At 36.7% G+C, this 15,027-nt stretch overlaps 1 protein-coding gene and 1 pseudogene across 1 annotated transcript in view; one reads left to right on the top strand and one right to left on the bottom strand.

Annotated features, from left to right (window-relative positions):
* The window catches only part of Slc2a13 (solute carrier family 2 member 13), a 322,693-nt gene that overhangs the window by 124,344 nt on the left and 183,322 nt on the right, over nt 1–15,027 (top strand). Inside the window, exon 4 of the mRNA XM_004855003.4 lies at nt 12,362–12,470. Coding sequence (XP_004855060.1) covers nt 12,362–12,470 — 109 coding nt within the window. The remainder of the gene's footprint in view (nt 1–12,361; nt 12,471–15,027) is intronic.
* On the bottom strand, nt 5,228–6,026 carry LOC147821482 (DCN1-like protein 1 pseudogene; annotated as a pseudogene).

Below are 15,027 nucleotides of genomic sequence, written 5' to 3'. Positions count from 1 at the left end.
CCTTCACAGTGTCCTTCTGCCCCTTTTATCCCATCCAGAGTACTGAGGTTAGGGCGGTGCCAAACCAGTCACTCATGTGTAGTGGTTTAGTAATCACAGGCCCTTAATCCCAGCATCACACATTCCAGATTCAGCCATCTCTGACCGCGTGAGACTTTGGGGGACATCCAAACACAAGCCACAACAAACCTCTTCCAGATTTATCAGTGTTTCCCAGTTTATCTAGTTGTCCATTTGTACTTTGTAGTATTACTAAATGTAACAAGATGAGTCTTTAATAGAAAAGTTTATGACTTTATCCACAACAAAACAATCAATTTTTATAGAAAGCCAATGACATTTTAAAATTAAAACTAATGTACTAGCTTGCTAATGTGACTGGACTTGCTTTGCAATATTGATTTATCTTAGATATTGGTCTCGTGAGAGTCTTGTTTCATTTTTTTTTTTTGGTACTGGGGATCGAACTCAGGACCTTATGCTTGCAAAGCAGGCAGCGGAACCACTGAGCTAAATCCCCAGCCCTCATGTGAGAGTCTTTAGTTAACCAAGTGCTTCAGGCCATAAAGTGTTTCGGGGAAAAGAAAATAAAGGGGATTGTCTTAATATTATGCAGTTCCTGACACATCCTTCTGGAATAAATGAAGCTGTGCTTATGCCAATTACATGAAATCTTCCTGTTATATCACTTGTATTTGATATAAGAAATAATGTGATCATGTTTTGTCATTTGGATCTGGACATTTTGTTGGTGATTGTTTTCTTCTGAAAAATTGAAACTTAAAACAAGTGTCAAAATGCCATGTGTAATAAAGTATTGTTTTCCTCTATAGAAATCCAGGTTTTTAGTGATACTTGCTTTATAGATTAACCTTTCTTCCAAGGTCTGCATAGGAGGGAGGTATCCTTTACTAACTGATAGCATGTTGATCAGCCCGTCACAGATTTCATGGAAGGAATTTGTTTCTGAGATAGCCAGTGTGTAAGTTAGCCCTTAGAGTGGAAGTTTGATTTCTCTGCTACCATTCAGAATATTTTGGAATTACCATTGTGTATGCAAAATAGATTGTAAAACTCATCATTCACCTTGCGGCCTTCAGGATGTTGTGCATCATCCCTCTTACATATGGTGGCCAAGGGTGTTTGTGAATCTCCTGGAGGGCTTGGATTGTGATGTTACAGATGTCTTTTATCTCATGTGGTCTAGTATAGCTCAACAAATGGAAAATATGGTTATCGTACCATTCCTTTACCAACAACATTTAAATTCTACCCTGTGTGTTATGCTTCTTACTATTCTAAGTGGAAGATGAGAGTACCAAAAATCCATACTTTAAATCAACTGTTGTTTTTTTGTGTGTGTGAACCCAGTGCTCTACTTCTTATTGTGTAGAACTTAGCATCACCCTTTTTACAGAACGTCTTTATCTCCTACTGTATATTTAATGACTGACACAATAGGAGTCTTTTCTTTGTTTGCTTTTGTTTTGTTGCACTGATTCTGGGGTTTGTACTCAGGCCTCACACATGCCAGGCAGGTACTATGTGGGTGAGCTGTCTCCTGGCCCCACACCATAGTTTTGTGTTTTGGTGGAGATAATAGAAGAGTGAGCAAAGAGAATTGGGGCAGGAAAAGAACTACTTTGGCATAAGAGAATACCTTTATAGTGTTGTATATTTGGTTCATTTTTATATCTAATTCCTGAGTATTTTGTTGTACTTAAGATTTTCTGAGAACCATGTTGACAAAATACTCTTTCCTTTAAGATTTCATATTTCAGGGAAACTCATATGTTTGCAGCAGTTATACTTCAGAATCTGGGGACAGTTGCAATGATTTTTTTTGTGTGTGATTACCATCCCATCATAAGATCATAGGACATTTAATTTAGACTCATTTTATTTATATTTATTATGGCACCTGTGCTACATGTCTTATTGGTTTATCACCTACTGGTTTATTAGCAATCTGTATAAAAGCTTTCTGTTAACTTCTGTATAAAAGAAAGAAATTGGAAGTATGGAATCTACTTCTTAAAAATAATGAAGCTATTTAAATTATTTTATGCCATCTTAAAAATGAAGGCTGTTCATTTATTTGCTTATGGAGAAAGAAAACCTATTGAATTTATTAAAGATTTTTAATTTAAAGCTTTCAACCTGTATTCAGCTGTGGAGAAATGTTGCTAGAAACCCATTGGAGCAACTCATAGCATCAGTTTTTGAGGTATTGGTGGGGAATCCTTTCATTATCAAAACATACCTGCCTGTGGGAAAGATGTCATCACATATGAAGCATGTGGAACTCAGAGACAGTAAGGAACTTGCTCAGCATTACACAGGTACTCCATAGTGGAGTTGAATGCAACCCTTGGTTTACTTGACTTGGAGAAATCATGCTTCTCAGTACTGTTAATGGTTGTGCAGCCTTTAACAGATGCAAATGATATATATTTTTATTTCCTAACCTATAATATCGATTGAAAAATGAGTAGGTGAAATAACCTATTACATCACTGAGGATGACAGATGTGAATATATTTTTAGTATGTCATCAGGTGAGAGCATCTTTTCTTTTATTTAAAAATTGTTTTGTCCACCAAAAGTTTTAATGTTAAGAATAAGGTAAGAAAATTTCTCATTTAGTTAAGAAAAGGAAAGTCTTCCTTTGCTCAAGGAAGACTTTTCTGAAGCAGTAATTGTTAATACTTTTTAAAAAATTTTGCTTTGCACCATAGACCCCTAAGATGGTTACACAGTTACAGTTTTCTCAATGGATAATTGTTGGGCTGCAGAATGAATTATTTTACTGCTTCATTTACATAGACACCTTTTGACAAGGAAATATTTTAGAATTAGGAAATAATCCTCAGTAATAACAAAGTAAGGCTTTTGAAAAATAGTATTTCAGTATTACTAACCCCCATCATCATCTGCTTATACATAGAAAAAAGTCTTTATTTTAGCAACCCAGAATAATAATGACTAGATTAACACAGTCATTTCACACAGACCCTAATGTACCATGATCAGCTCACAGGCACGCTTCTGTAGACAACCAGTCCATCCCAGCATCTTGGCAAATTGATTGCCTTGGAGGATTTCAGAATGTATTGGCATAAATGCCAGACTGTGAAGGAATGATGGAGCCACATGGGATTGAATTTATCAATAGCAGCACTCCATTTTTCCAAACAGAGCATGTGCCAAGCACCGGCTTGTAATCACAAACATCATCTGCTGCATATTGAAGATGAAAACATCATGGGTGTGTTCAGGATCTTAGTGGTAGTTTATAATTAATCACAACATTGTTTAGCAACTTGGAATGTGCTTAGATTGCTTTATCCATGAGTTTTCAGTATGCATATTTGCTCTGGTGTTTCTTTCTCCCTCCTTTCTTCCTCATATTCATTAAGCAAATACTTACATAATGTCTTCTGTTGCCATGACCCTGGACTAAGTGCAATGGAAAGAAAAATTATAAAACAGGAAAATTATAAAAATTATAAAACATCAGCCAGGCACCCAACATAATCCAGTATAGCAGAGAAATCAGGTACAGAATTTTAAAAATTAGCCAGGGAGAAGAGCATAGGAAATGACCAACCACCCAAAATCAGAAAGATAGAATCCCAAGCAGAACTAACAATGCAGGAGACAGAATTATACAAATACGAGACTTGTGTGAGTAAAGCACATTACACAACAATTAATGAAACATAGCCAACCTGGAAGATAAATAGTATTAAATAAATCTTGAAAGGTAGGCTGGGGCAGTAGTGTACCCCACAGTGATCAGCTGTGCGCTTTAATAGACAGAGTAGTGGCAGTGTGGAGGAGATGGTTTGGATCTGGGAGACATTGGAGATGTGGAATTCATATATGAAGCTTGTTATTTAATTCATAATGTATACCAGTAACTTTGTTTTCACTAATCCTCATGATGGATAGTGGAGGTAGAGTCTTAGGCTCAGAATCTTGTGGCAGAGCTGCTGTTTCAGCACTGGTTCCTGTACCTACTTTCCACTGCCATGCACTACCTCACTGTGGAGATGGATAGCACCCAGCCCTGGCAGTGGAGAAGAGGAACCAGAGGTGGTGGAACAGGTGCAGAGCAAGAGGAATACACATTGATTCTAATTGAAATTTGACAGTTTATTAGATATAGGAAGTAGGAGGAGAGAGAGCAGATAGTCAAAAGCCGCAGTTCTTAAGTTACTGTGAAATTACATAATACAAAGTGAGAACCATTTTGGGCTGGGAAATTTATATACACATTTTGTTTTGTAGGTCATTAAACTGGCATGTTCTTTTGGGTCTTTCCCTGTGCCTAGTTTCTTAATGCTGTATATGTAGTTTTGTTAGAACAGTCAAGCCCTCATGTCTCCATACACTGTACAGAGTACATTCAAGACAGGTACTCCAGGTATGATAGGTAAATGGACTGGGGAATACCCAGAGAGCTAGGAGAAAAGGCAGAAGAGAACAGTGGTGGTCGGAGGACATGGAATGTTTACAATGAGTATCATGAGAATATGATTAATAGCCAATTAGAAATGAGTAGAAAGATCCTCCTGGCAGCTGGGAGAGCCTGCAGGCAGTGTGGGTCATTTTCCTAGTATTCTCAAGTAGTGCTTAGCTCCCTGGATGTGAAAATAGAGAAAGGCAGTCACACAGTGTAACTGTTTTGTAACAGAGAACTCTAGAATGAAGTCTGGGTACTGTGGCAGATGAGCCAAGAAGAAGATGAAGAAAATGCTGAGTGATTAAAGTCAGGATGAGCACTGAGTAATTATATTCCTATAGCTTGAATTTTGTGCTTCAGTTTTGTGGATTTTTTTATGTTAATTATGTTTAATTCTTATGCCAAGCTGTTTTCTGATGAAGACAGCATTGTGCTTTATGCAAGAATGGAAGCCTCAAAATAATCACCATAAAGCTTCTAAAACTTATGAGAGAATAAACTAGGATGATCCACAGATATTAAGATGAAATCCACAGCGTTGGAATTATAAATGTTTAAAGTGGCCCAGACTAGAAGACAAGCCTAAACCACCATTTGAGAATGAAACATGATACGGTCCGAAATGAAGTTTTGTCTCAGCCCTTAGTCTGAATAGTGAGGATTGATATTCAGTTCAGTCCAGCCAGCAGAAAATGACTGTGTAATTTTTGGGTGTATTTATTTTACAGATTGTGTATATTCTAGAAGGTTCTTTTAGTGTTACACTGTTGTACTTTTTGTCCCAGCAATTTGAGGGCGTGCGAATTCCACAAAGTCATCAGTGAGAACAGGCCTTGCTCCTTCTTCATCATAATTAGACATGTCATCTGCAATCATTGTACTGAAGTCTAAAAGGAGATTCCAAGTATCTTTTGGTATTGATCGTTTATGATGTTCCAACAAAAATTTATTCCATAAGTCTTAAGAATTTAAATCTTCCATTAAGCACTAAGTGCCAGTAGGCAATGGCCATTTCTAGATCTAATCCTTTTTGTCCTGGATTCTTTGCAAAATTAAAAGTAAACTGGTAAATCCTTAAATTGTCCTGGTTCTTTCAATTCTTGTTCCATCTTGGGTATTTGAGCCTTTAGCTTTTCTATGCTGTCACATCCTAATTTTGTCATGCTGTCCATGAACTCTTGCTTGGAGAACTCACACTGAACTTCCATGCAATGATCAAAACACTAATGCTGGCTGGATCAAGTGCCAGGTCATCACAGAATTGCTGTATACCATCTATTCCAATTTTACTTTCATCTTGAGGATCTTTGTATCTGTTGTATAGTTGTTCTAACTTCTTCCTGTCCAATGATCCTTTTATACTCTCTTGTAAATACAGTTCAGGATTTTGGAAAAAATTATCTGTTGCAAAATCTAACTTCCAGTCATTTTGAGAAAGACAACTTACTGCAGTTTTTTCACTAGATTGTGTGAAGATCATAAACTGTCGAACTTTATCCTTCTGCAATGATTTCAACTTGTTCATGTTGGTGTCCTCCCAGTTTTGTGGATTTTTTACTCATACTGTTCATAAGTTGTTGATTTGTTTTCATGCTGAGGAAAATCAACTTACTTAACTATACACTAAAAAATGTCTTGGCATGATGCCATGATTGAGAAGTTAGCTCAGGGTCTTGGTCTACTTCCATATCAGTTGCGACCTTGGGAGAGTTACTTACTCTTTGTGCTTAGTTTCTTCCTTTCCAAAAAGGGGGTAGCAACATCTGTGTTTAAGACTCTTATGATGATTAAAAAATGGTTCAAAGGTACAAGGAGCTATTGAAATGTTGGATAATCCATTCAGATTTGAACAAATGCTTAATATCCTTGGTGATTGACAATGATAATTAAATTGTGACTACCTCCCAAATGTGCTGACTGGCAGCTAGATAGCAGGATATTAAGCTTGCTTGGGTACCATAGGGTAGAAAAGAAAACATTGAAATGCTTGTTGATGATTTGAGTTCCCATTACCACCTTATCTCCTACCTGAAATCTTGCAGAGTGTAAGAAATGGCCTCCTCAGAGACCCTGGTGTTTGGGACCTTGCTGAGCCTAACTGGCAGTTCCATCATAGGGCCCTAAATTTCGGAATAGGGAGAGTGGTATGTGAAGTTAGGCAGTGATGGTCTTGCTGCAATGAGGGCCTCTGCGTCATCCATGGAAGCATCTCTAAAGAATTGAGTCTGTGAAGACTGCAGTGGGGAAGCCTGCAGTTTGCATCTTGTAATTTGTTAGTCATGAAGTGTTCTACTTATTTTTTTCTTCACTTTTTCTAGTATGTAGTAAAATCCTTAAATAAGTAAAATGAAAGAAGGGAAGAATAAGTGCACAAAAAACCTTGAAGAAAATTTTAAGGCTTTGTATCCCTGGAGATTCTAATTTACTAATCTGGCATCAGGCTGTATTGGTCCAGTTTAAGCAAATACAGTTGCTGCTGATTAGTAAATTCTGATGCCCTTGTGAGAGAAGATTGTAGCCTTTGAATATCGGAATTTCTTTCCTCAACATCTATTTCACTGTGTCTGTCCTCCTGGTATCTAGAGGCCCTTACTTGTTTAGGTGTGTTATTTATCAGCTCTGCTGAAGTATAATTTTCATGCAATAAGCAGAATATACATAAAACATGATTTGATAAGTTTTGAGATGTAAATATCATTAAATCATCAGAACGATCAAGAGATTGAGCATATTCTTGCCTCCCCAAAATTTTCTTGTTGCCCTTTGTAATCCCTCTTTCCACAGCAACACTGATCTGCTCGCTGTCAAGATGTATGGACTTGGAATTTTCTTTGGGGAAAAGTTTTTTTTTTTTTTTTTCTTTAAACAAATTCAGTATTTTAGTAGCCTCTGAGCCTGGCTCCTCAGGCTATTTTTTCTTGAGTGAGTTTTGCAAAATTCTATATTTTACAGAATTTGTCAGTTGCACTTACAACATTTGATAGCATAAAATTATTTATCTTGCTTATTATTGTTGTGTCTTTGAGTTCAGGTGTCTTATATCTGATATTTTTCATTTATATGTTCTCTCATTTTCCCTGATCTGTTTGCTTGAGCTGCTGTAACAAATTACCACAAATTTGGCAGCTTAAAAAGTAGAAATTTGTTCTCTAGTAGTTTTGGTAAACAAAAGTTCAAAAGCAGCTTCACTGGGTTGAAATCAAGTTGTCACCAGGCCCATAGCCTTCCAGAAGTGCTAGGGGATGATTTCTTCCTTGAGTTTTCCAGCTTTGAGGCAGCCACCATTCCTTGGCTTGTGACCATAGCAGTGTTCTCTGCATTTCCCCTCTCTGTTCTGTCTGGACCTGCTACTGTCTTATAAGGATGTATGTGATTGCATTTAGGGCTAACCCAGTTAATCCAGGGTAGTTTTCCCATCTCAAAATCTTTATATCTAAAAGTCCTTTCTTTTTGTCATCTTAAGATAAGTTTCACAGGTTCCCGAATTAGGATATGCATATCTTTGGAGGGGCTGTTGTCCTTCTGATTGCAGTCTGACTGGAAGCATATTAATTTTATTGATCTTATCAAGGAACCAGCTTTTGGGCAGTTTTTCTTCTCTCTCTTCTTTTCTATTTCATGGATTCTGTTCTTTATTATTACAGTATTCTTAGCTTGTCCTTACTTTGGACTCATTTGCTTAACATTTTCTGGTTTCTTCAGGTCAAAGTTGAGGTTATGTGAAGTTTACCTCTATTTTGTTTAGCTCTAATTCCCCCAAATATTTTTTTTTTTGGTACCGGGGGTCCAACTCAGGTCCTTGCGCTTGCAAGGCAGGCAGCGAAACCACTGAACTAAATCCCCACCAGAGCGCCCCCCCCCAATATCTTTTTGCCAGTACTAGTGATTGAACTACCAGTGCTCTACCACTGAGCCACATCATCAGCCTTTATTTATTTATTAAATTTTAAGACAGGGTCTTGGTCAATTTCCTAATCTATCCTTGAATTTATAATCCTGCAGCCTCAGCAGCCAAGTAACTGAGATTACAGCTGTGTACTATTATGTCCAGTCACAAATTTTTATGTGTTGTATATTCATATACTTTCATATTCTTTCTAATTTTCATTATTTCTTTGATCCTTAGAACTGCTATTTCCAGTGTGGGGAGCTTCTACCTTTCACCTGTTAATTTCTATATTAATGTCATTATGGCTGAAGAGCAGTCTTTGTATGATTTGAATTCTTTTATGTTAATTGAGACTAATTTTACAGCTCAGAATTTAATCATTCTTGGGTAAATGTTTCGATACATTAAACTAACACTCTTTAGGAATGTGTATCCTACTGTTATTTAGCAAAGTACTGTTTAAATATCAGTTACTAGGCTAAATTTGTTGGCAGTGTTATTGACGTCTTCCACATCATTGCTGATTTTCAGACTCCTTGTACTCCCCCAGCTATTGAGAAGACAGTGATGCAGTATTAGGGTATAATTGTGGGCCCATTTCTGTTTGCAGTTCCATTTTTTGCATATATTTTAAAGCTCTTAGTAATGCAGAAACATTTAGGATCGATATTTCTTCTTGAAGAATTGATTTCTCTAGCATTACAATTTTATTTTCCTGTCTTTTAAAGACCTGGTAATTTTTATTGTAAGATGGCAGATGTTATGAATTTTATCTTAATATTGAGCTCCGTTCTGATCTGTTATAGTTACTATACTTGGTAGAAGCAAAGTCTTGCTTTCCATGTATTTTAGATGATACTCAAATGATATTTAATCTAGAATTAAATTTGCACCATTGCTAAGGAAAATTCCTTCTGAATGCTCTTCCTTATGCTTCAGATTTTTCACTTCAGTTGGTAGAAACAGCTGTCTTCCCAACCCTATATAAGCTCTTGGGAATTATTTCTCTAATTCTTTCTAGGGCTCTTTCCCCTATCAGGCTATTTTCCTCACTGGGGGGCACTGAGCATCAGTATTCAGGGGGGCTCTAAAAAACCCCAGAGTTCTCAGTCTCTCCCTGAATCTTCATTCTTCCTTCTCTGCCCTGTGAACTTCAGCCCCTCGTGCCATCTTTGCTCTGTAAGCTGCTTCTGTTTAATTTAAGACCACCAGGTCTTCTGCTTCCCCTTCTCATGCTACAGCCTGGAAACTTCTTTGAGGCATTCAGCTGGGACCATTGTATGGTTTGCTCCATTTGTTTCCTGAATCTTGGGGTCACAGCCCTTCATTGGGCATTATCCAGTATCACGAGCACTACTGTTAAATGCATTTTTGTCTGACCTCCATCTTAGCTGGAAATTGAACTCAAGAGCTGAGATTTCATACAAAGTGGGTTCTAGCACATTTTTAATTGTATTCAGAGTGCCATTAGGAGGCTCAACTCACACTAGCCATCATTGGAAATAGCTCCTTGGTAGGCTTTCTCTTTTTTATTCCTGCTACCAGAGCCCCTGCCACACTTGGAAAACCATGTCAAGGTGACTTAGCAACATGGTAATATGAGGGTTCAGAAAGGAGGAAAAGACGAATCCCTTTTGGTTTCTTGAATCCACTGTTTTACTACGTGTCTATTTTGGGTTTTTCATTTCTAGATTACATTAGTTGGTTAGAGGGTTTAGTTTTTATTGCGTGGAAATTTCTGTTTCAAACTCACAAATATTTGAAAGAAAATTAAGTATGAAATGTTTTTATACACAAATTGCTTTTAATTACAAAAGGAATACAGATATAACAAGTAGAACTTGTCCTTTAAAGTCTTTTACTTATGAACATTCAGCTAATTAATTTTTTTCTGGCTTATAGCTTCTGTGATACAAAGATTAATGATAGTTTTCATTTGTTAAGGCAGTTTTGCTGCTATATCAAGGTAGATTTATAATTTTAATGAAAGGAAATTCTATAATTTTGTTTATGCATAATCACATGTGCTTTGACCAAAATTTATCCATTAGAAAGATACAGTCTAATAAAGGAACTACTGTTGTTTATTGTTAATAGGAAGTCCAAACAAGAGAAAACAGGGGCAAACCCCTCAGATTTTTAAAAACTGGGAAATACTAAATATATAGTGTTTGTATGTTAGCTTATATTTTCATGTAAGGGCAAGTCAAACTTTGATCCTAATCTGTCATAGTTTTCTTTGTTTTTCTGTCCTCCATAATTCCTATGCCCTGACCTATTTATCAGCTCATAAAACAGTTTAATAATGAGAGTAGATATGATTGTCTACGGATTATAGTAAGTTTCCTGCAAGTAGAGAGGGGAGTTTTTCATCTCTGCATCTTACTGACAGCTAGGATAGGGTTTGCTTTGGTTGTCATTTTAAAATTTTTCCGTGGTGCTCAAAGTAAATGATGACTTTTTTCTTTGCAAGTCTCCACATGTTGGGGAAATGGCAGATGTTTTTCTAATGTTGTATGTGTTCCTTCTTTTGTGGCTCACTTAGAGATAGCTGGATTTGCACGAGCCTGCCCATCTGTCAGGAAAGTGATGGAGATATATGTCAACATTGTCAAAGAAAACTCTCACTCTCTCTGTTTTCACACACCCTTTCTGATATTATGGCTCTAAGAAAACTTGCTTGACTCTAAGGTGATTTGGTGTGCGTAGTTCTCATCCTACCTTCTAAATGGGTTGTCATCTGTTTAGCTTTGAATGCCATTAGTGCTTCTCTAAATTAACCTGTGCCAATGAGAGAGAAAAAACATTTGCAATAAGTCAAGTTTTGTGATAGTAATCATACCAAGTAGAGGTATAATGTTCTCAGTTCTAATTAATGTCCTGGCTTGACATCACATTTTCACATTTGTGGCTGAGACAGTAGCACATTCTGTTCCATTTTTGCAAATGCTAAATTTCCAGAAGATTCCTGAAGGAATGAGACTTCCTTGGGTCTCAGTTTACCTGACTTAGTTTGCATTTCAGTAACAAAGCATGGTCCCTAATCAAGCAGCTGGCACCCTCCTGGCTACAGCCTTTTGCTCTGACAGCAGGAACAGCACAGATCTTGGGAGAAAAGCTTTGTCCCATGTGCTATAGTTAACTGGCATTCTAAATGGAACCCTTCGGAAAACAGAAGGGATGTTTTCAGTAATTATGTCCTGACATCAGGCATCAGTGAAGGCAGTCACCGCACTTGAGGCCTCCATGGGCCAGATCCACAGCTTTTCAGGACCAATCTAGAGTCAGTGTGAATACCAAGGGATCTGGGCCATTTGCAAAAGCGCTTTATATTTTTGAATGACCTGTGAGTGTGTGTATGTGTATGTTTGTGTGTGTACCCAAATTGACTTTAACTGTTTTCCTATATTACCTTTTTAGTGACTTATTCATAATAGCCAATGTAGCCATCACAAGTCTGATATGAAACCCAAATTCCTTAGCTTTAGTCAAATAGAGTGAATTTTGTCCCTTGTTTAATTGTTTGTAATAAATGGATTCTTTTTGTTGATTAAAGCGATTTTGGGGCCAGGGATGTTTGCCAGTGACTTTGTAAGTCCCACATGGATAAATTTTAAATAAATTTAATTGCAAAGATGGTCAAAGAACAGAGAATGATTAATAAATACAGCTGGTAGGGGTTTAAGGAAGAATAATTCTGACAGTTCTAGTTATGTACATTTTCCTAGTATCCATAAATACTGCTTTAATTTGAATTCTCTCTTACTACTTTTGAAGTTTAGACTGAAAAAACAAAAACAAAAACAAAAACAACCCTAAGTTTGTTTCAGGCATAATACATTGCACTCAGGTTTCTGTAGAAGTATATGTGTAATATTTTAAAAGGCCCAGTCATGTTGATGTCACAAGATTTGGGGAACTTTATCTTAATGGGAATAATTACTACGAGAGCTAAAAATAATAGTTGTGTCCTTTTTTTGTTTTTCTTTCTTTTTTAAAAAAAGCTGGACCTGTGATCTGCAGAATGCTGACATATCCCCCAACTCGCCGAGCTTTAATTGTGGGTTGTGGCCTACAAATGTTCCAACAGCTCTCAGGCATTAACACCATCATGTATGTATTTCTTTCTGGCATTTTACTGAAGAGATTGTGAAGGGGCTATTTTACATGGAGAAAAGGATAGGACTCTTGGTGATTTATTACTACTAAATGTATAGGAGTCTCCTTTTGGGGGAAACTTTATGGTACTTTAAATTCTGTCATATATAACTATAAAGGGGTGATTTATATGTTTGTTGTATTACTGGCTTTGTTTCATATAATTTCTGTTTTATGCCACCCAGTACTTGCTCGTTTTCTGAGCTATGAGTTTTATAAACCATTTGTTAACGCTGGTTAGAAAGTAAGATAAAAAGAACCCACTTGGCATTGCCAAAGATTATGGACCTATAAATAACTTGTTCACATTCTTGTGGAGTATTGTCATTCAGTGTGATAAGAATGCTAATAGAAGTATGATTATTACAACCGCTTTACAATGGGAAAGAGATTGAATGGAAGAGGTAGAAAAGTATCATGTTTACTGGTTTTCAGAGCAGTCCCCAAAGTTTTGTGTTTGTTGAGGGTCAAGTAGGGTGACTAGAGTGACCTCTACTCTTTTTTTTGGTACTGGGGATCGAACTTGGGTCCTTGGGCTTGCGCAGCAGGCAGCGAAACCACTGAGCTAAATCCCTGGCCCCTGGGACTTGTACTCTTTTTCAGTTATTCAGTCTTAAATTCCTTTTTGAGGGCCTATTTTCCGTCAATCATACAACAGTTACTAAAGTAGATCGAGTCCTCTCACCCTCACTCTATACAGACCTGTGGAAGAGACACCCACTAAATAAGCTCAGTTAAATAACAGAATTTAAAACTGATAAGAGCTATCCAGAGTTGCCTTTCTCTACAGAGTAGATTGTAGATCTAGATAAAAGAATATGGTTTAGAGCATGTCATGGGTTTTCTGAGAAACTGATCAGGATGACAAACCAAGTCTTAGAAGTGTTTTCTTTCTACCTATTGATTGAAATTACTCATTAGAAAATTAGAAATTATTTAAAATTAATTTTCCCAGGCAAAACATTTTCATTCGAGACTTGATATTTTCTTTTTAAATTACTTGATCTGATTATTTAGTGATAATTTAAGAAGAGCGAATTGGTTAAAATAAATTTTAAAAATAATGATTAGGACCCTCTGTCCCATTAGATTATGTCAGGATTTGTTAAGAAACTGCATCTATATTTACACTCTCTGTGAAGCTGACATTGGTTATAATCTTTTCAAAGTGTAACTTTCTGGGCTGTTTTTTAATAGTTTGCCTTTTCCACCTTCCATCTGTCATTCCCTTCAATTTTCCCTTACCTTTGTCAGTTCTGCTCAGACCCATCTGTTGGTGTAGTTCCCAGTACCCAGCATGTTGGTTGCTTTCCAGGGTTTAATGCTGCTCTGAGCTGCCCCCCCTTCCCCCTGGCTCCCCGCAGTGTGGTCAGAGTGGGGAATTGTAACAAGGCTGTACCAGGCTTTCCAGTAATGCCAGTGCAGTAATAAACCCTGAATGGGATCTAGTTCTGAAAATTTTTGTTTGTTCTACCCTTTACTGACCTTTTAAACTTGACATGTTTAAAAGCATAGAAAATGAAGACTTTTTTGTACCTGTTTTGTAGTCCATCTTTTTTGGTACCGGGCATCGAACTCAGGTTCTTGTGCTTGCGCAGCAGGCAGTGAAACCACTGAGCTAAATCCCTGGCCCTGTTTTGTAGTGCTTTTAAACAAACAGAGCCAACTCTGATGGGTAGTGGCTGATGCCAGTGTATTTCTAGTTGAAATGATTATCATAATCCATTTTCTATAGCTAGAGTAAATCATGCTGATTAAGCTCTTCAAATTTTAATAAAGCATTCATTTCTCTAAATCCCCCATCTTTTCTTAGAGATCAGGTAATAAAGGATCTTCATATTCCCTAAGATTTATGGTGCTTTGATTATCACAGATTGAATGTGCTTAGTGATATGATCGTAGAGCTTTGGCTTGCATTTGAGTATTAACCCTAGAAAATAGGAAGAATAAAATAAATGATGGTTGTGTGTAGACTTTGTCTACTAGTTGCAAGATCATCATCTCCCTGAAGGCACTGGTGAGACTTTAGAGGACTAGATGTGTAAATAACATGATAGACTAAGTAACTGTTGGTTATTCAACATACATAATTTCAGACACTCATATTTTAAATCTCTAACTGCAGCCTAATGATTTACTTGTCATTTTGAGTTGAAAATATTAATTACTTTTTTTATATTTCAAAGTCATTTTCTTAACTTGGGACTCTATTTTTATGGATATTTCATTATGTGTTACATTATAGAATCTAACTCTTCACTTTTACATGAAAAAGAAGATAGGCATTGCTCTCTAGTATTCTAACCCAACCATAATAATGTGTAGAAGTTGAAATTTCTCTTTACAAATTCCATTTTCATGCTGAATTGGGTGTGAACCTGAAATGTGAAATATCTTGAATTCTACTTTTTACCAACGTACCTTCATAGACAGATCTTATGGAGAAATATTAAATGATGTCACCCTCACAGTTTCCTTATATAATCTTACTGTGTTATATTTTCCTCTCTCT

The sequence above is a fragment of the Heterocephalus glaber genome, unplaced genomic scaffold (assembly GCF_053883595.1).
Source record: "Heterocephalus glaber isolate CG9 unplaced genomic scaffold, H.glaber_assembly_v1.0 deba00001733, whole genome shotgun sequence".
Lineage (NCBI taxonomy): Eukaryota > Metazoa > Chordata > Mammalia > Rodentia > Bathyergidae > Heterocephalus > Heterocephalus glaber.
Note: the sequence above shows the minus strand (reverse complement) of the source record. Positions and strands in the feature narration are given on the sequence as shown.